Raw genomic sequence first — 21,813 nt, 5'->3', positions numbered from 1 at the left:
TACAACATACTATTCCACACAACTTTTACAAAACACTTGATAATTTGAATAAAGTTTAATACTGTAACCAGATGATCAGAGATTGGAGAAAAAAAGCAAGAGGTCGAGGTTAATTTGCAAAAAGTCTTCACAACACAATATCACAGAAGTTCCTACACAGTAGATGCAAATACAATCTTCTAAAAGATCACATTATATGCAAAGGCTACAGTACAATTTATGTGCTTATATAAATTACAGTAAAGAAATGGACATCACCAAGCCAGAAAAAAAGTTTTATTGGCACAAGGAAAATATCATACTAGCTCAGTGTTATGTGATGGCTTATGTTGATAGAACAGAACATAGGCACCAGCGCTATCTTTGGAAGACAGGGTTTGCTCTGATATATTTTCATCGTTAAATAAATGCCATTTCCCAGTCACTGGGTGTTTGCAGTGGGCCACATAGTGACCAGAGTATACACCTGGAGATTGAAAATGAAAATACAAAATGTTGGAAACTATTTGCATTTTTGCAACCTACAAAATACGGATAGCAATTTAAATATTTTTAGGGGGGGGGTCTAGCATTAAAAATATTTTTCATAAATTTCAAATAAATGATATGTTTTAAAAAACTAAAATGGGAAAGAAACGAACAATTAGAGGCAAGTTTAGTCAAAAGGTAAAAATGATGAAAATTTGAAGTTAATCTTAAACTTAGAAAAAATATTTATAATTTGTTTGCACAGCAATGCCATTAATTATAGCAAGGGTGTTCTGTTTTACTACAGCCATTGTGACAACTGACAAGGCATCGAATAAATTTTCAAATTTACAGTATTTTTGGAATTTCACTTTAATGGCTAGCATAAGGTGCCACAAAATCACCCACAAAGTAACATACATGGTAACTAGTTGGCACAAGGTGTTAAACCCGTGTGATAACGACTGTCGTTTTCCGGCCACCGAGGATAAAGTAAGTTACATTCATTCATTCATATACAGTACTGTGTATGACATTACCTCCAAAATGGGACATACAAGCTGTAAGATCGTATGATTTGAAGTTATGTGGGTGAGTTCCACTCAGTTGACCAGGACTGAAGGATTCCATTGGAAATAAAACCTGTAGGAAATTGTTGCCATGTTTTTAAAGACTTGATTACAGTAGTCTGTGTGCTTATGCGTATATGGCCTATCGTAAATTTTCTGCCTTGTTTTCTGTACATACATTTTATGTATAGTAGGGTGGGGAAAAATGGGTCATCGTTTCATCCTATTTTTATATCCCATCCGGTAGTAAATAATAAAAAAATCATATCCTTACGGCTCCCATAGACTGTTCTTAATTGTTCAAAAAACACGATCAGGATATTTAGATATTATGTGCTAAAGGTGTCCCGTTTTCCCCACCCTACTATATTCAATATTATACTAACGTAAAAATATAACAGTGGGCATGGTGTGTATAAATATACAATATGCCCAGAGTATTCGAATAAATATAAACTATTCAACCTCACATGGAGGGACTGACACTTGTTATACTAGGGTGTTATGTTTCAAACAGCATTTTTACACAGCTAACAATCTTGACAACCTATTATTAACCACTGGATAGGAGCAAACACAGTGTCTTAAAAACATTTTGTTGCACAATAAGTAAAATTTTTGTTACATTTTTAAGTAAAAACTAAAAATGAGTAAAAAAATCATTTTTAAGTTACTAAAAAGTTGAAACTGACTTAAAAATTGCTTATAAAACAACCAAACATTTATTTACAGTAAATAAAACATCCACAAAATTACCTCATCGTCAACTTTCACAGCATTTTTACTATGATAGAGAAATCGTTTAATATAAACTATAAGCGTATCTGGCCAACGACAAATCCGAAGTCGTTTTTCGGCCACTTGATGTCCACAGCAAGCAGGGCAATACCAGGGATTGTCGACGTCTAATATCTGGAAAAGATTTTTTTATGCAAGGAAAAATAAATTTTGGGGACTAACTTTTTTCGTATTAGATAATTTTATTGCTTAAATTTGCTTTTATTGCATAATAATAATAATAATAATAATTTATATAATAATAATAATAACTAAGTTTTCTAATATCTGAAACAGATATTTTTTATTAAAGGAAAAATAAATTTTGGGGTCTATTTTTTTTGTATTGGATAATATTATTGCATTGTATTGCATAACAATAATAAAAATAACTTTATTTGTCTCTTAAGTTATGGTATCGAAGATTAAGAAATATCTTAAACGAAAAGACAGGATATAGCGACAAAACAACAGTTGTTAAAATACATCTACAGTTAAAAACATATCTACATTTAATTGAAAAAAAAGACGCAAAGCGCCAGTCAAACGACTTAAAAAAATAAATAAAAATGCTTAAAATAAAGTAAAAATTATATAGAAGTAATAATATACCTCATTCTTAGTAAACGCACTCAGGCACTTTTCAAGTGTAAGCACATCTTCAGTAGAATTGATTTTAGCAACTGGTGGTTGTTTTTTATTGACATGATTTGGTGAACCAGTAAACCTGATCATTATAAGTATTTGAGTGTAAAAGTATTTGATAAAGTGGGGTAGGGGAAAACGGGACACTTTTAGCACATAAAATCCAAATATTCTGATCGTGTTTTCAACAATTAACAGCGGTCTATGGGAGTTGTAAAGATATGGTTTCATAATCCTTTTAATGTTCTTTGTTTACCACCAAATGGGACAAGAAAATAGAAAGAAAAGGTGTCCCATCTTTCCCAAATGTACTATACATTGTTCTATTATAGGTAATATTCTATGGCAAGTCACACTATGGGACTTGATATTTAGACCAATGTTGCTCTAATAATCCAATACAAGCAAATACAAATAATATATACACTAAAATAAATGTCCTCAAGAGTGTCAGCATTAAGCTTTGAACCTAGCACCCTCTAGTTGCAAGGAAAGAAATCCAAGCAAGTGCAACACCCCAGAAAATTATTACTTTTGTTTTTCGTATGGATGTGCTCTTTCGCCAAGGACCTGGAATTAACATTGAGTTGTCCCAGTACAGCTAGCATATAAAAAAATAACATTTAATTTTTCGTAATTTTTTTTTCGTCCTACCTGCAAGAAATGTTGTCACCCGGCTGTAAAGTGACCTTTTCACCCTGGGGTAAGGGGCATCCCCTACAAGTGGTGGGGTACTGACATCTGGAGCAATAAGTTCCATCTCGTGTGGAAAGCACCAACGTAAAGTCTTCATGCAGATGTGGTGGGGTAAGCTAAGTATCAAAACAAATGTAAAGCTGCAAAATGTATTTTATATGTTTTTTTAATAAAAATAAATTTTTTGTATGTTTAAAATTTGTATGTTTTTTAACTTTTTTTAATAAAAAATGACACTAAAAGGAGCTTAAATATAATTTGCATCAATTAGATTCAAACCTGGGCTATAAGACACAACTGTATTAACAGAAATATTGAATTATGTTGTAATGGTACAATGTTCTGTAACAATTTTGAACTTGGCATCATTAAAAATAAATGAATTTGTACCCATGTACAGTATAATTTTATATACAATAAAACATGCCTATATTATTATTACATATACATAAAATATATATAACTGATACATAACATTGGCCTACACATTTGTAAAAAAAACAAAAATAATTTTGTTACACAAAATGCATATTTTTATATATATATATATAATTACTGCAAATTTAAAGGTTTCATAAAAATTCCTTTAAAACGAAGGCTATTTAAAAAAACACATCAAACAATGGTATTTAAAATAACTTTGCTAAAAACTTTAGAAGTTTTAAAAAACATAATACCTTTGTAATAGCTTCATATAATACATCCCATGACACAGTAGTTGAAGTGTTCAGTAGCTTGGCTTCACTAATTACTTGAACAACATTGTCTTCATCAAGGAATGTAAAGCTGATAGTAACCAGTACGTCTCTGTTGTTATAATACATTAGTTGTAACAACAAAACGAAATATTTTTATATATTTTGTACTGATCCTGTGTCTAAACAGTATAAAACAATTTGTTAAAAAACTAAGTTTTTTTCGTTAAAAAAAAAAAATTAATGCTTTGTCGAGTTAAATGTTATGACTAAGTCTGTTTGCATGGCAGAAAATGAAAGATTTTGTAAGAAAAAACATTATATACATGTATATATATTTATATTTATATACATTCTCGCTGGACTTGATTTTTTCATGTATTTCGTAGCACCAGATCCTTACTGTATTTCTTTACACAAGAATCGTTAAACTCTATGAGCACCAGATCAGGGTCATGTTCTCAGAATTGATTAGAGGTATTATGTAACCTTAATGTATTGGTAATACATCTTAATTTGTAAAGATAAACAAAGGCTAATAAATAAAAAGTCTATAATTAAGCTATATAGGCTATGTATTGTATATGCTATATATTATCTAGTAAAAATAATTAAAAAAACTTGTATTTTTGCATTGCTAAATTTATGCATAAAATAAGAAATAAGTTTCAAAGTTTACATTTCTAACCTGTTCTGGTTGCATGATGGCAGAGGTACAAAGTCAGTAACTGGATAACAATGTGTATGGCAAACTGGGCAAGAAAAATTCTCTATTCCATAATGTTCAACTGAATTCTGGGCGTATAAGTTACGGTTAATACAGAATAAAAACTATATAATTTACAAATTGAAAAAAGTTTTTCGTGTTTAACGACAAACTTTTACTGTTATTTTTCAGTTGGACATGCTGACATACGCATATCTTTTTCAACCTGCGCCGTGGCACAGTTGGTTAGCATGCATGCCTCTAATCCAGAGGTTATTGGTTCGAGGCTCATCAATGCTACCATTGTGGGCCTATATGTCCTTAGGTAAGACACTTAACGACAATTGCTCTAACCCAGTGGTCACTAATGGGTTGTCTAAATTGTCAGCATCAGAAAAATAATCCACCACAAAGTTACATACGTGGTAACTCAAAAGCTGGCATAAGTGTATAAAACAAAACACTGTGTTATAACGACTGACGTTTTCCAGCCACACGAGGATACATTAAGTTCCATCGTACTTACTTCCAAACATGAGGGGCAAATAAGAATAGGACAAGATTCACGCTGGTGTTGAAGAAGTTCTGAATCAGAAAACTCGTCCAAACAAATACAACAAGAATTCCATGAAGTGTTTGCTGCTGTGGGTGATAATTCAGCTGCAAAAATTATTTTACATGTTATAAAAAAATGGTATATAATTTCTATTTTTCATTTTTACATATGCCCACATTTTTGTTTTTTCCATCATGTTATTTCATATATATGTATATATATAACCGTTTTTTTTATATATAACCGTTTCATTTTTTTATATATAACCATTTCATTTTTTAAAATTAGAAAAAAATTCCTAGGAAAAAAATATATATATATTGATTTAAAATATATAAATTAATAAATAAATATATCTCTTTTTTTCTGGGAATTTTTTTCTAATTTTAAAAAATGTTGAATTCTGTTTAACTTGCAAAAACGGTTACAATTTGTCACGCAAAATAAAATGACATTAAACTAACGGGCCAACTCTGGTGTAAATCCTATGTATCAAAGTGTGTCATTGTAGAACCTCACCCATATAGAACACAATAGAAACTAACTCAATTTTACAAAAAACTACGCTCATGTTTTTCTTTGTTTATGACTGATGTAATGTGTTTGTTTGTGAGATTTATTTCAATAAACATTACCTGTTATCGGTAAATAATTAATGGATAAAGAGAAGCATTTAGTTAATGTTTAAGAGTTTTGTTGATTCAAGCGATTTTATGGAGATTGATTGAGACGTTTAACTAAAATAAATAAAGGGAACAGCTGATACAAAAGACACTGCATTGTGCAGTCTGCAGGCCTTTCATTTTTGGCTAAAAATTACATTTATTTAAAAACCTCTAAAACATTTTTATTCTCCTCGCTAAACTTGTATTTAAACTAAATTAATTTAATTGAACAGTAAAACTGTGTCCAATATCCTAGCAAATTATGGTAAAAGGTAAAATTCCTAACCACAGTTATAAAGGTTAGCATATATATTTTACTCATCCTATATAAACAATTAATAATTCACAATTAAACATATAAGTATTGTCACAGGGAAAATACTGGTGTAGACAACATATTAAAACTTAGAGTACCAGCCACGCTTTTTAACCGACACCTTTTCCAAACTTTTTATCCAAAGCCTGTTTTAAAAACTGTTGTTTTGCTAATCATATATTTTTTTAAATAACATGATCTCCGCTATCGTTTTAAAGAAAAAAAACTTAAAAAAAAGAAAATACCTTTTTCATCATTTTCTGATTTTAATTTAAGAAACTCCATTAGCTCCAATTTTCTGGTGTTGTCGTTCAAATTTTTGAGTGGCATGTTTCCCTCCTATTTTAAACAGAACATGTTAGATACAATGAATATTGTTACCAGAATTAGTAAGAACACAGGGCTATTAAAACGTAGCAGACAAAAAACTTAATCGAAAGTTACTTGCTTTATACTTGCCTGGCTGAAAACGACAGTTGATATAACACAGGTGTTCTGATTCATACACCTCGCGCCAGCTCACGAGTTACCAAGTATGTTACTTTGTGGCTATGTTTTTATATATGGCTGATAATTTAGACAACCCATTAGTAACCACTGGGTTGGAGCAATTGCCGTTAAGTGTCTTGCCCAAGAACACATACGCCCACAATGGTAGCAGCGACAAGCCTAGAACTTATGGGTTATAGGCAGGCGAGCTAACCAACTGTGCTACAACACAGAACGATTTAATCACCCACAAAGTAACATACTTGGTAACTCATAAGCTGGCACAAGGTGTATGAAACAAAACACCCATGTTTAACGACTGTTATTTTCCGGCCACACGACAATAAAGCAAGTTACATTTAATAGATAGGAACCATTTACAGTTTTTAAAGCAAATAGAAAAAACATTTCCTAAATAAATAGTACATTAAACACAGTAGGTAAGAAAAAAAACTTACTAGTATTTCCATAATGTTATAACCTTTCACTTCACAGAATACAAAGTTGGTTAAGTCCGTTGTATGCAGTTCAGGTTTATTTGATTTAATCAGTTGTTCCTGTAAGTCAGATATTTTCCCATGGCGTGGTGCGTACACTGAGAAGTGCTGTGAGGTGTGGTCAAGTGGGGAGACATGCACGTCTACAATGTAAATGGGTTATTTTTTCTAGAACTGGTATATAGTAGGGTGGGGGAAGATGGGACGGTTTTCGTTGTATTCTCTCGTCCCATTTGGTAGAAAACAAGAAACATTCAAAGAATTATAAAACCGTATCCTCACGACTACAATAGGCGGTTGTTAATTGTTTAAAACACGATCAGGATATTTAGATATTATGTGTTAAAAGTGTTCTTAATTTATTGCAACATTAATGAATACATGTTACTTGCTTTATCACCACATAGACGGTAAATAACAGTCGTTATAACACACGAGTGTTCTGTTTCATAAACCTCATGCCAGAATACGAGTTACCACATATGTAACTTTGTGGTTAATTTTTTATACATATATATTATATGGCACAGAATATACAATGATCTGGCATTTTAGTATAACATAGTGTAATATCCAAAAAAAACACTTACTAATACACCGGTTAAGAGCATGTGGTATTGGTAATGACAAATACATGAATGGTTCGTGCGTTACAGACTTGAATCCACATTTCGAACAGACAACTGTGCTTTCTAGTTGGCCTTGGAAGGTATCTACTACCACCTAAAAAAAATTCTTGGTCATTTTAACTGTTTTATATATTTGTCGTTTTAATTAACTATATTGTGTTGCTTTTTAAACCACATAAACTTGTAAAAACTAGGGGCATGTAAGGTGTAGTACAGTTACCAAGTATGTTACTTTTTGTGGGTGACAATTTTTTGGAGGTATTTTTTTCATTTTTTTATGTGTGGGTGATAATTTGGACAACCCATTAGTGACCATCGGGTTGGAGCAACTGTTGTTAAGCGTCTTGCTCAAGGACACATACGCTCACAATGGTACCAGAGAAGAGCCTTGAACCCATTAGTGCCATTACCTCTAGTTTAGAAGCAGGAGCACCAACCAAAGGCAGAATTAAATGTATTCCTTAGCAAAAAGTTTGATCCAAAAAGGTTTTAAGGTAAAGTTAAAAGGGTGTGTATCAATAAGTTTGTTTTCCTGGTTTAAATAAAATGGAAATGTTTTAAACGTAAGCATTTCTTATAAAATAAACTTAGCACTTACAGATTGGTTAGCTTGTATATAACTGTTCCATATTTTATCAGCAATAGCGTTTGAATTATGATCGCCGCTGGGACTTGTACTTGAGATATCATCCCTGTTAAAATAATTAACAATATTATTAGTTTACACCCTTTCCACTTTATATAGAAAAAATTCAAAGTTAGTGTTTTTATGTTCAGAAAAGTGACAGAAGTCAATGAAAAAGCATGGCCATACTTCATCAAGTGAAGCAATTGTCTTAAATCCTAAAAACTGTTATTTTTATGTTCAAAGTAGCAGATATCCATGACTATGAACAAGCAGTGCTACAAAAAACAACTTCACAAATTCTTCAATTTGCAAACTAACTTCTTTTAATCAAATACTAAAGCAGTGCTAAAAATTAGTTTTGCCACACCAATAATAAAAAAAGGAATTTTTCGCCGCTAAATTAAAAGAAACTTACTTTATATTTCAATTTCAACCCAAAACACATTATAAAATGCAAGGTAATAAAATAGACTTACTAAAGTAGTGAAATGAATTGTTTTTCTCAGCCAGTATTAAAAAATGATTTACCATTGGATTGGAAAAATGAATTAATATTCCAGTTTCAACCCACAACAAAAACATATATAACAAAGAAAAGGGTTGTAGTGACTAATGATATGAAATTTAGATAATTTAACCCTTTGTATAACATATAGGAAACTTTGCATCATTCTCCCACACATAAGTATACGAATGATTCATAACATCTCACTAACACGAATTATTCATTTAATGAATAATAGTCAAGTATAGTTAAGGTCATGCCTTTTACACTTGACATGGGACACCCTTAAGCTAGAATAGTTAACCATCACTATTACATAATGCTTACAAAAAATGTACAAGCCTAGCCCAATGTACTATCAAAAAACAATAATTATTTTTTATTGGGAATGAATGTATTTTATTGAATAATTTGCGAAAATCAGACTAAACTACAAACAACTGCCATGAAATCTAAAGCCTTTCTAAGGAAACTACATGCACAGGTTAAGAAGCAGCTAAGTATGAATGAATGTCACTTATAAGAACACCAAACCCTAATTGTTTTTAACTCAAATACTACATTAAGCAAAAAATGTAATAAAATCAGCGAATCTGACCCTGATCTGGTGTTCATAGAGTTAAACAATTCTTGTGTAAAGAAATACAGTGATTTTTGTAGCATTATGACTACACTATGTACTGTGTTAGATTGTAACCTATATAGATATACTCAGTTGTATTTAAATTACCTTAAATTAGACATTGTATCAGAACAGTTGCCCCCGATAGTTGAACTACCAGTTGCAGACTCTGCACTCTCATCCACAAGTATATTGGTAAACTTTGTGAGCAGTAAACCTATAGTGGGGTGTATGTGATAAAGGTAATACTGGCTATCCGAAAAATTTATCATATATAGTTTTAAATAGATGATAAATAAGTACATAGTCCCACTATGGCAAATGAACAATTCAGTAAGTTATAAGAGCAAAGGGCATTAAGAGGTACGTCATATATATATGGTACTATTAAGTAGTTTCATACACATAGTTAATGCTGGCTAGTTTTAAGTATAAAATTTGAAGGTAATTCATTTGTTATTTTCTACATCACTGCCAATCTATTACCACTGGGTTGGAGCAATTGCTGATTTGCTGTTACATGTAGTTTTCTAATAACACTCACTAAACCATGGTAGCAACAATGATGTTTAAACAAGTACCTTTTTATCACACAAAAATATTTGTGCAGGTAAACTGTTAACTTTCCCATTATTTTTTTGCATAATTTTTTTATATTAAAAATATCTTTTTGCTTGTAGTTTTTCTTTTCTGGCTACAGTGTAAATTGAAATGACATACTTTTTTATAGGCAGCTTACCTCTGTCTCCAGATATTGACTGTAGCCCACAACTGGTGTCAGTTTCACAAACAAAATTGCGTTCGTTATTCGAAAATCCATTTTCTACACCCTCACCGTTAACACAGAAGCTAGGCTCATAAAAATCAACATTTTTCGATTTTCGAAAATTTTGGCACAAATTTGGTATGCTGTTAGAACGCCTTAGAGAGTATAGCTTTTGTGGTGCAAATGGCTGCCCTGCTAAATCCAGTGGGGGTGATAAGGCTGTTACTGCTAATGTGTCTTGGTCAAATGACTGTAGTGATGGTATGTGAATTTGATTTTTCCGTTTTTTGTTTAGAATATTTTCATGAGGTATAAAATGGCTTGTAAATACTGGTGAAGCAATTTCAGAGTAGAAAATAGGGGTTTCCAGTGCAGAGTACGGTGTGTTTGAACCGAATTGAAATGTAGAAGATGGGAGAAGAGAGTTTGTGCAGTTCTGCTTGAACTGCGTGACTGGATCATTGAAAATCTTGTCAAAGTTGGGAGTGGAAGTAGTTTCACTATCTGGGGAAAATTATGGAATTTTTAAAGGACATCCATTTCTAAATGGTGGGCTATGGACCAGGAATGGGCTACAGAAAAATGCAGGATTCTTATAATGTTTGTAAAAAGTTTTACACAAACTTCTGTGTTGTTCATTAAATATAAGTTAATAATAAACCTTTTATGTTACGTTACTCTTACAGTAAATTAAAAAAATGACAATTTCAATTCACTTGCGGGTTAAATAAAATTGGGAAATACTGTTATATAATAAAGTATAAACACTTATAGTAGGATGGGGGAAGATGGGAAACCTTTTTATTTCATTTCTCGTCCCATTTGTACTAAAGGTGTCCCGTCTTCCCCCCCTCTACTATATAATAACATATTTAGATTCTACCCACACTGTAATTTAAATCTGTAATAGGAGCCATAACATAAAAGAATCCATTATGTTACATGCAAAAAGGCATGAAACTGAAACCGTAACAACCATAAAACAATACCTATTCTCTTGAGTTCCGCTAACAAGTTTGTTTGCTTGTACTTAGTGAGTTGCAGCTTCTTTAATTCAACACCGGTGGTAATGTCTTGGGAGTTGGTTCTGGTGAAAAAATTGTAAACATTTAGTAACAGAAAAATTGTAAAAAAAAATTTTAAAAAATAGAAAAATTGTAAACATTTAGAAAAAGAAAATTGTAAAAAAAATTTCAAAAAAAGTAAAAATTGTAAACATTTAGAAAAGTAAAATTGTAAAAAAATTCCAAAAAACTAAAAAATTGTAAACATTTGGGGAAAAATGAAAAATAAAATCTTGTGGTATCGTATGGTAATGCCACATTAATCTATTTTTTTTGCAATATCTATGATCTAAAGGTCTTTCACAGCTCAAATGGCTGTTTGTAGTATGTGGTAAAGCGGTTTACTTTTCTGTGGCAAATTGGCAAACTGTTGTGTAAATGTAAAGTATGTACATTTGAGAGCAAGTAAACATATTTTAATAACACATGGAGGAAAGCACTCGCGGACTTGAGTTTTTGTCATACAAAATCTAAATATATTTCATACAAAATCTATGTTTTTCACAAGTTACACAATAACTGTGATATTTTTCTCTTTTGCACAGTTTTATTGCTACTTGCTATTTTGGAGAAACATTACAACTATATTTACAACCTTACAAAGTTACAGGATCCTTTAATACTTTAAAATAAATGGGTTTTGGCTTATTTATGAGCGAAACTGCGACAAAAAAATCAAAAAATCTCTATTAATAAACCAACACATGCTTACTGGTCCATTGGTTTCTTCTGCTGAGGGACTGGGCTCGTGATCTCAGTATCTCCCATAAGTTGACCATTGTTAAGCCTGGAGCATACAGTTTGTGGAAACTTGTTGCTATGATCCGTGGTGGCTTCTTCATCACATTCTACTTCACTGCTTAGAACATTCACATTTGCCGTCTTCTTCTCTTTACCTATTTAGGAATTTTTGAATGAGTGTAACTTACTTTATCCCCGCGTGGCCGGAAAGCGACAGTCATTATAACACAAGTGTTCTGTTTCATACAGTTCGTGCCCGGCTTTTGAGTTACCATGTATGCTACTTTGAGGATAGTTATTTTTTGGGGGAGAAGTTCCCTCTTTTTTTTTAAATATGGCTGATAATTTTGACAACCCATTAGTGTCCACTGGATTGGAGCAATTTCTGTTGTGTTTTTAGGCACATTCTTAAAGTATTTGATATAACTCGAAATAATTGTTAGGGCTGTTACCAAAGAAAGAATTGATGGTTAATAGGTTGGTATGGTGGCCGTTGGTGGCAACGATATCCATTCGTTTATTATTTGGTCGCCCATCATCAAGACTTTCGGTGCTTTTAGTTCGTTTTCGTTTCACACTAAAAATATCAATATGATGTACATTTATATAAATAATTTTTTGTGTTAAAAACATATATGTATGTATATTATAGATAGTAGGGTGGGGGAAGATGGGACACCCTTTCATTCTATTTTCTCGACCCAATCGGTTGTAAACAAAGAATATTGAAAGAATTATAAAACCGTATCCTCACGACTTCCATAGACCGTTGTTTATAGTTTAAAACTTGATCAGGATATTTGAATATTTTGTGCTAAAGGTGTCCCATCTTACCCATATACTATATATATATATTCATTATTATTCTACTATATATATATATACATATATTATAAATATGTTTTTAACACAAACATAAATCTAGTATGTATTTAACTCTTATTTTGTATCATAGAATAATAAAGATCACATTGAATAATGCAAGGAAGAGAAAGAAAGGCAACAAAATACAGTCTTTAAAACCACTCACTTAAAAGTTAAAAATTGCTGGCTGAAAAGCATAAACAACAAACTATAACTTTAGTAATGGAAAAAAATTAACCAATTTAAGCCAACTGATTTTTTAAAAAAAAAAAAATGCGGAAAATGTAATTTAATTTTTCAGAGCTATGTTTTGTATGGGAATATCCGCAAATAAATCAAACCACACGCAAGCAATTATATGAAAATTTAATTTAAATTGATCCACCCAACCAAATAAAACGAGTTTAAACTAAATTTAAAGCAATAAAAATATTGAAATTTTTTTTGGTGAATGGCATCATACCAGATTAGGATATTTGTATGTAAAATTTGTGTTGTGTAATATGCTAGCTAAGCTGCAACATCACTCAAAAGTCACTCTTAATCGTAATGCAATCAAAATATACAAGCTCTAAATTAAGCCAGCTTTTAACGCAATGTTACAAATGCCTTGAGGCAAAATGCTTTAGCAAGCACTGACAGCAAGAAAGGGTCAACTGCTCCAACAAAATTTCCTTATACAAAAACAATCAATTTGCAAAGGTGAAAATTACTAAAATGCAAAAGTATTTACACTGTTACACAAATTGGTTTCAGCGAAAATAATTTTGAATTTATTCAAAGTTATTGGTTAGCAATAAGCTGTTGTTTTATTACAACAGCGGGGATAATACATATTCATAACTAACTACTCATATACATTATGGGGCAATGGGCCAATCCTGGCCTAAATCCTAGGACCCATAGCGGGTCACGCCGCGAGACCTCACCCACATAGAATAAAATCAACAAAACTAAATACTCACGTTTCATCTGACACCACAGACAATGTTGGAGCAATGGGAGTACTTCCTTTTATTTCTTGATGTAAAGACTCCAAAAACAAAGCAAGAAGTTCCTGCCCGTCATGCTACATGACCACATACATGTAAATTAGCTTATCTACTTAAGGATTATAGGACAAGATTGAATAATTCAGACAGACTGTGGCTTACGTTAATAGGTCAATGAATAAACCAGTAATTTGGATTTATTCCTGCTTTTTGAGCAAGCTTTTAAACCAGTGGTGTGCAACTTTTATTACAGAAGGACCAGGTATTAATTACGGGGTAAAACTACGGGCGTATGTTTATTTAACATAGGCTTACATGGACTAATGATAATTTCTTTTTATTTTTGATCTTGTGATATTAAAAGGGGGTTCTTCTTTGCAGAAATATAAAGATACTAGATAGGACGCATAAATTTCTAAAGAAAAATGGTATATAATATATATATATATATTTATATATATAAATTTATTGTCACATCAAATAAATTCAGTGTAAAATATGAAGCTGGTTCCGGGCCCACATAATTGTTTTTTTTGCGGCATGCTCAAACCTACTTTAAACTAATAGGTAGGATTAAATTTTTAGAGCGGGAAACATTTCTTTTAGGTTGGTTACTGATCAAGCCTAATGACATGGAACAGTCTAACAAAGCAACATTTTTGCATTTTGTGCAAGATTTTAAACTAATTCGTAGAGTTATATTTTTAAGCTGTAACTTTTATATTAGATGAGTTAGCCTAATGTTCTGTTACTTCTGCTACCAGGCATCGTATAAATATTATATTAGTAAAAAACGTTGGATAGCCTATACACTACGTTTTTAATATACCAGATGAGCCACTAATATAATGTTAGCCTAATGGTTTTAACATTCAGAGGCACCAATACTAATACACCTGTGCTGCTGTACTGCCAGATGGTGCTAGGATACATGAGCACTTGGCTAAATCAATGAATGTATCAGTAGTCATAATATATATAATGTAAATTTATCAACTACTTACCTGCCCATTGCCGGCAAACTGAGTATGAATTTTTGAGAGTTGGTCTTTAAATTCACTTGGAACAATCACAGAATATTCGCCACTCCAATACTTCTTGAATAGGTTAAGAAAATGACCACTTATACCACTTTCATTTTTAGAGCTGCAACAAAAAAAAAATTTGTTTATTTAAAAAAAAAATTTTTTTGAAAACACACTCCCATAGACCATTGGTAATAATTTAAAACATGATCAGGATACTTGAAGATTATGTGATAAAGGTGATCCATCTTACACCAGAGTACTATACCTAAATGAGAGCCTGCATACACCTGAGCAACAACCAATAGGCACCAATACTGTATATTATATTAATAACATGATAAAAACAGGATTGTAAAAATACCCCTTTTTCAGTGATAATGTCACCGTCCGGATCGTCGAAAAACGTCCGGATTTTTTTAGTAGAAATAAATCCTATTTATATTAAAATAAACTTTCTTACGTTCGGCCGACAATATATTCTTTGGTTTCTTAGTTTCGTATTTATTGACGACATAAACGTGCGCTCTATTTTAACCGCATCGCTTACATTGCGAGAACACGGCGAATAGCTAAAATGACGAAACGGTTCGGGCAAACATTAAAAAAAAATGCATTTTCCTAACACCTACTATACTAATTTTGTCACAAATCATGTCAAATGGAACCTTTATGTGGTGAATTTAAAATGATATTACATTTATTAAAACGACGTATCTAAATCGGTAGAAACAAATGAAAAGTTTTACGCACGTTCATGGGGGATTAAAAATGTAACGATGATTACGTCATAATACCCTTGATAAACTATTAAAATTTTAGATAACAATTGTGGTTTATGTGCTTCTATATTTCGTATAATTGTTTTAATCCCGATATAATTTAAGCAAGCAACCAAGAATAGTTTAAACTTTAATAAATGCAGGTAAATTGCGTTTATGTGAATTTTAATTGGTGCAAATATAAGAGCGAGGAGCGACGCTATCAGTAAGTTGGAACCAACGCAAATTGTAATATGATATTACAAAGTATCTTCCCGGCCGAGCTTGGACAGAAGCCAAAAAACATCGTTCGTTGGCACCGCACGAGAACCAGAGTTTCATTACGGCACTTTTTACGAGAATAAATTCACAACGATTGCTTCGTTTGTTAGGTGTAGAATGTATGCTACCGCATGCGTCTTTCTTTATTTCCTACGCCCGCGCAGAGCGTAAAAATGTGACGCTCATACACGATGTTTCGATCTCGTGGTTCGTTGGGCAGTGGGCATTCCTCCCGAATGAAACGTCATAGTTAATAGTTATGTTGCAATAAGACATGTGACGTAACAATTAAGCGCAAAATGTCAAATTGCAGCACGGCAATGTTTGTTACTCGAGCGACTTCGTTAGCTGATTATTACGAACATAAAACATTAGATCGCAGCTTTAACAACGGTTTCTATCGCACAGGCGCCCGCACTAGACTGTGGTGTCGTGGTGATAGTCAGTAATACGCTTTATAACAAGATTTGGTAGCTTGGGTGACAGACGCACGTAAAACATATTACGTCCGGATTTTCAATAAAATTAAACGATCACCGTCCGGATTTACAACTTTTACAATCCTGGATAAAAATATATTTTAATATTCAAACCTAAACAGCAACACACACAACATAGGCTATTCAACAAACAATATAAAAAACAAGCACCATATGTGTTCGTGGACAAAGAACAAAACATTTCAAATTAACAATCACAATTTAAAAGGTTTAAACTACATTTAAATGTAGACATGTTACTTGCTTTAAGCAACTGAAACTAATAAAACTGACAAACCAACTAAATTTATTATCATTTTCTCAGTTTATCTGAGTTTAGTCAAAATTTACTTTATCTGAGTTTCGTAACCAAAACACAGTTATCTAAATTTCGTGAACAAAATTTAAAACAAATTAAATAAATGAGTGAATAATATATTTATAGTAGGGTGAGGAAAGATCAGACACCTTCAGCACATAACATTCAAATATCCTAATCGTGCTATAAACAATTAACAACAGTCTATGGGAGTCATAGGGATACGGTTTTCTAATTCTTTGAATGTTCTTTGTTTACTAGTACTACCAAATGGGAAGAGAAAATACAATGGGAAAGTGTCCCATCTCTCCCCACCCTACTACACTAATATAGCAAAACATAAGCGTCACCTTGAAGATTTCAATGACATTTGTTCCATTAGTTGAGAATTGTGTAATAGGCATTGTAATGTGCTGTTCATGTAACAAGTATTTCCTAGATTGTATAAACCACATACACCATGGTTGGTTGAAGTAGCTGGAGTATCTGGAAAGTTTTATGCATTAGTGTTGAAGTGTATGTCTGGATCTGGTGACAAAAAAAACGGAACAGACAAAAATCAAGTACAACTAATTGTATAATAAACGGTTTATTACCCACAAAGTAACATACTTGGTAACTCGTAAGCTGGCATGGGGTGTTTGAAACCTAACACCCATGTTTACAACTGTCGTTTTCCGGTCATGCAAGGATAAAGTAAGTTACATTCATTCATAGAATTATTAATTTACCTTGCGGCACAAAAGGCTGGACGTCCATTGTTAAAATTTCTGTTTCTTCATTGTCTTTTGCATTTTCTGTATCTTCAGAATGCGGTGGTGGTTGACAAGTCATTACAACTTCCATTTCAAGCTCTTTCATTTTAACAGATTTTTAAATATTTTATTTTATTCCTGCAGTTTTTATAAATATTCTATTTCTGCAAGGACGGAAACGAAAAAAATTCAGTAAATTTTTAGCGGATTAAAAATTTGGTTATTACGTTTTACATTTAGGAAGAATCAAGAACTTTAGGGAGAAACAATAAAATGTGAAATAAATAATAGTTTCAGTGTTGTTTAGATTTAATAGACATGTAATAGTGAAGCATTAGTACATACAGCTTGGCACATACAAGCTACAATATGAGAATCAAATGCATTTAAATTTAACACAAATACAACAATGAAGATATTTTGACAGTGCCTGATGCATGCTTCTTTTACACAACATAGCGGTCCCTTTAATTAGTGCAAATCCGCTATGTCCAGTAGTTAATATTGTGGACATAGCAGACATAGTGAACATAGCGGACATAGTGAACAAAGTGGATATGCACTAATTAAAGGGACCCTACAACATAGTACATTTCAATTGAAAACTTATATAAAATAGTTGTCATTTGGGTAATAGACCAACTATGACATGAATCTCTGGCATGACTTATATGATCAAAACAGTGTTAATTGCCTTTACTAATATATGGTTCTTCATTCAGTAAAAAAGCTGAGCTTATGGAATGACAATTATTCATTTTACAAAAACAGTTAAACTGTTTTACTGTGGTACTTTAATCAAGGTAAATTAAGAACCTTAGCATTCATTTCATGCAAAGTCACTTAAGTAGCAATACATAAAATAATTCAATTTAGTTAAGGTAATATTTATCATCAGATCAAACACATTATACAATGACAGGATTTATCCTTAGCTGGTGACCAGTAAAATTTTTGGTCCAAAATGTTTGCCTAGCATCACTGATACCTGCTGTCTAATTTTTTTAGTAAAACTGGGACATTCGTGCCAAAAACTAGTTTTAAAATTTTGTTTTATACAGTGAGTATCAGAGTGGCATAAGGAATATTTAGAAACCAAAATTTTCACTGGTCACCGACTAATGTATTATAGCGGTAACAGTTTGTAAGCTACAAGAATCAATCTTTTGCTCCTTTTCCCGCTTTTTGAACTTCAAGCATAGTAACACGATTAGGAGAAACATAAAATTTAGTTTTATCGTTAATAAAATGAGCGCCAATGGGTCCAATTTCGCAATCAGCACAAGCCAGATACTTTATGTTATTAACTGTGTTACAAAATCCCACATTTTCGAATGTAAACATGTCCGAAACAGTCCAAAATACATATTCTGTCACGCCTGTTTCTTCTTCTTTTTTCAAAGACGGTAGATAGATTCCTTCTGTCAATTCAGTCCACACTGAGGTATTAGGAAGCAAAATAATACTGCCACATTTTCTGCATTTGATTGCTGAAGCGTTGGTCATGACTTTAGTATCCATTAAAACTGTATGTTTCAGAGCAATTGAAGGTATTTAAAATTGTAGAACTACTTCTAGATATAAAAAGTCGGTTAAAGTCCGTTTGTTAGTACAAATAAAAGATACTGTTAAACGTGTGTCTCTGTTTACAATAGTAAATCGTTTCTGAAGACCTTTCTTTTTTTGTGTTACATAATTTCTGAACACAATAACTATAACAGCTTATATTACGACCGCCTTAAACCATCAACGCATACACCCACTGCCCTTTAACGCCACCGACGTCTGTCTAAAGGTCCGGCAGATCCTTGATTTCCATACAAACAAGACCAATGCCCGGCCAGTGTTTCCCCTCTATGTATATCCCAGACAAAGAAAAACACTCGTCAATTTTAGAGAAGCGCGTTCGCGCTTTTATGCAATACTGCTACGTTATTTGTTGCCCGTTGTATATGCTGTAAAACTTATGTTTACTTGTCTTATAGTGACGTTGCTATTGGGTTCTTTCAACGTCGGCCACTTCTTTCCGAAATTTCGATCACATTTTGACTAATAATAATAATAAAGGGGGGTCTTCTCAAATAGCTTCCAGCCTTTCAATGAACAACGTGCGCAATGCTTGGACCTTATTCATTGCGTGTTGTGTCCGCTCGCTACGAACGCTAACCACAGAAATATTGCTAAAATATTTATGTATATAAAAAGAAACTAGGTATAAAAAGAATAATGTCACAAGATTGAAAATATAGGAGCTTTTCCGCTTAGGCTCATGATGAAGCTGTTAGTGCTTAGGATGATTTTGAATCGAATTATGAATGCTCCGACACTGTTCTACTTTATAAATTTAAATTTACAGCTTTAGTTTAATGCATGTACAGCGTGAGTTTTAAAAGGCACCACTGGGGATCGAACCCAGGATCTCCTGTTTACTAGACAGGCGCTTTACCACTAAGCCATGGCGCCGACAAGCTGTACTCAGCTATCAGCGATATACACCGCCGAATAACTTTTACTGTGTTGGTTTGTAATTATTCGAATGGAAGTGATTGTCGCCCCAGACTTCGACACCCTGTCGCAAGAAATTGCAGTCACTGCGTTTTGCGGTATTTGAAAAATCTTCTCATTGACAATTATTGCAAACCCATTTACCATATGATCTGTATCGCAGAAACCTACATAAAACATTTGGCAAAAGTCGCCCATGGACCAGACAATATCGGTCATCCGATATACCATTGTGGTAACTTTCAATGAATCAATGCAACTTGTTTTATCCTCCCGCCGACAGCAGTTTTAACACGTGTAATCTGTTTTATACACCTCGTGATGCCCACTTAGGAGTTACTATAGTACTGTGGGGTAAGATAGGACACATGCATCCGATGCAGCGACGCTGTTAAAGCACAAGATGATTTTTGAAAATTTTTATGAATGCTCCGATACTGTACTATTTTATAATTTAAAAATCTCAGCTTTTGCTCAGTGATGCGCATGTACAGGTTGAGTCTTAAAAGGCACCACTGGGGATCGAACCCAGGATCTCCTGTTTACTAGACAGGCGCTTTACCACTAAGCCATGGCGCCGACGGTCTGGTGTTAGCTATTAGCGACATACACCTCCAAATGTTCATTACTGTGAAGGTAAATAATCAGAATAGAAATGACTGTCGCCCCAAACCGCAACAGCCTGTCGTACAAATTTTAGACATTGCAATTAGTTTTGCGGTATTTTAAAAATCTTCTTGTTGACAACACCTGTTGCAAACTCTTTTACGTAAAAGCTATGGCAAATGCCTCATATATATAGACCAAATAATACCAGCTCTATTATTTTAGATGTCCTTAAACAAGACACTTTTATTGAATAAATAAATGATTGAATAAATAAATGCAATTTGTTTAATCTTCCCGACGACAGTGTCGTTATAACATGGGTGTTTTGTTTTGTATACCTCGTGTCCACTTACGAGTTTCTACATGTGCAACTTTGTTTGTGATTTTGATTTATTTTTACGCTGCCAATAGAGACAACTCATGCAGGTATCACCAGGCTGCAGCAAATGCCTTAGCCCAAAGGACATAAACGCCCACAATGGCAGGGCGACCAGTCTTAAATGTGTTACTTCTAGGTTAGAAGGTGTCCAATAAACCACTGTGCCAGCACTTCGTAAAAATACAATTGCTCGAACCCATAATGCATCGAAACTGTTAGCCATGCCATGGCCTACTAAAGATATCTTTAGTAGGCCATGGCCATGCCTACAATATCCCATTAATAATAACCCACAAAGTTACGTGTATGGTTCACCCGCGTTAGGTTATAACTACTTTTTTTGCCCGGCCACACGAGGAAACATAAGTTATCATCAATTTATTCATTTTACGCCTTATTTTATAAATAAAAAAATATTTTATTTATTGAAAATTGATGCATGTTAAAAAAATAAAATAAAAAATTAAGAAACTAGCCAGGGCAGTCTCAGTAAGACACATACAAGCACCTAACAACTTTATCCAAATAAACTCCATAAAACTAAGTCACCTACGCTTTTATGTCTATAAAACTGTCACGGAATACAAATGATCTAAAATTAATTACAGTAGGGTGGGGAAAGATGGGACACTTTTTAACTCTATTTTCTCGTCCCATTTAGTAGTAAACAAAGAACATTCAAAGAAATATGAAACTATTTCCTCATGACTCTCATGGACCGTTGTTGATTGTAAAACACAATCAGGATATCTGGATACTATGTGCTAAAGGTGTCCCATCTTCCTCCACCCTACTGTATAAACATTTGG

The 21,813-nt window shown here is 32.8% G+C and overlaps 1 protein-coding gene and 2 non-coding genes across 3 annotated transcripts; all 3 read right to left on the bottom strand.

Moving 5' to 3' along the window:
* Positions 1 to 40: 40 nt before the first annotated feature.
* On the bottom strand, positions 41 to 19,124 carry LOC149729745 (uncharacterized). The gene is made up of 21 exons (XM_089886402.1): positions 17,488 to 19,124; positions 17,107 to 17,242; positions 14,895 to 15,036; positions 13,864 to 13,967; positions 12,487 to 12,611; positions 12,006 to 12,189; positions 11,219 to 11,316; positions 10,203 to 10,733; positions 9,572 to 9,680; positions 8,307 to 8,400; positions 7,670 to 7,802; positions 7,041 to 7,222; positions 6,339 to 6,432; positions 5,083 to 5,216; positions 4,539 to 4,645; positions 3,833 to 3,962; positions 3,114 to 3,271; positions 2,427 to 2,541; positions 1,794 to 1,949; positions 1,008 to 1,110; positions 41 to 466 (listed from the first exon to the last, which is right to left on the bottom strand). The coding sequence occupies exons 1-21, from the start codon at positions 17,615 to 17,617 to the stop codon at positions 297 to 299; spliced, it is 3,135 nt and encodes a 1,044-aa protein (XP_089742528.1). The 5' UTR covers positions 17,618 to 19,124; the 3' UTR covers positions 41 to 296.
* A 778-nt stretch (positions 19,125 to 19,902) lies between these two features.
* Trnat-agu (transfer RNA threonine (anticodon AGU)) lies at positions 19,903 to 19,974 on the bottom strand. The gene has a single exon. It is a non-coding gene; the product is annotated as a tRNA-Thr (tRNA).
* Positions 19,975 to 20,523: 549 nt separating this feature from the next.
* On the bottom strand, positions 20,524 to 20,595 carry Trnat-agu (transfer RNA threonine (anticodon AGU)). Its single transcript has one exon. It is a non-coding gene; the product is annotated as a tRNA-Thr (tRNA).
* Between the last annotated feature and the right edge of the window lie 1,218 nt (positions 20,596 to 21,813).

The sequence above is a fragment of the Ciona robusta genome, chromosome 10, assembly GCF_009617815.1.
Source record: "Ciona robusta chromosome 10, ASM961781v2".
Classification (NCBI taxonomy): Eukaryota; Metazoa; Chordata; class Ascidiacea; order Phlebobranchia; family Cionidae; genus Ciona; species Ciona robusta.
Note: the sequence above shows the minus strand (reverse complement) of the source record. Positions and strands in the feature narration are given on the sequence as shown.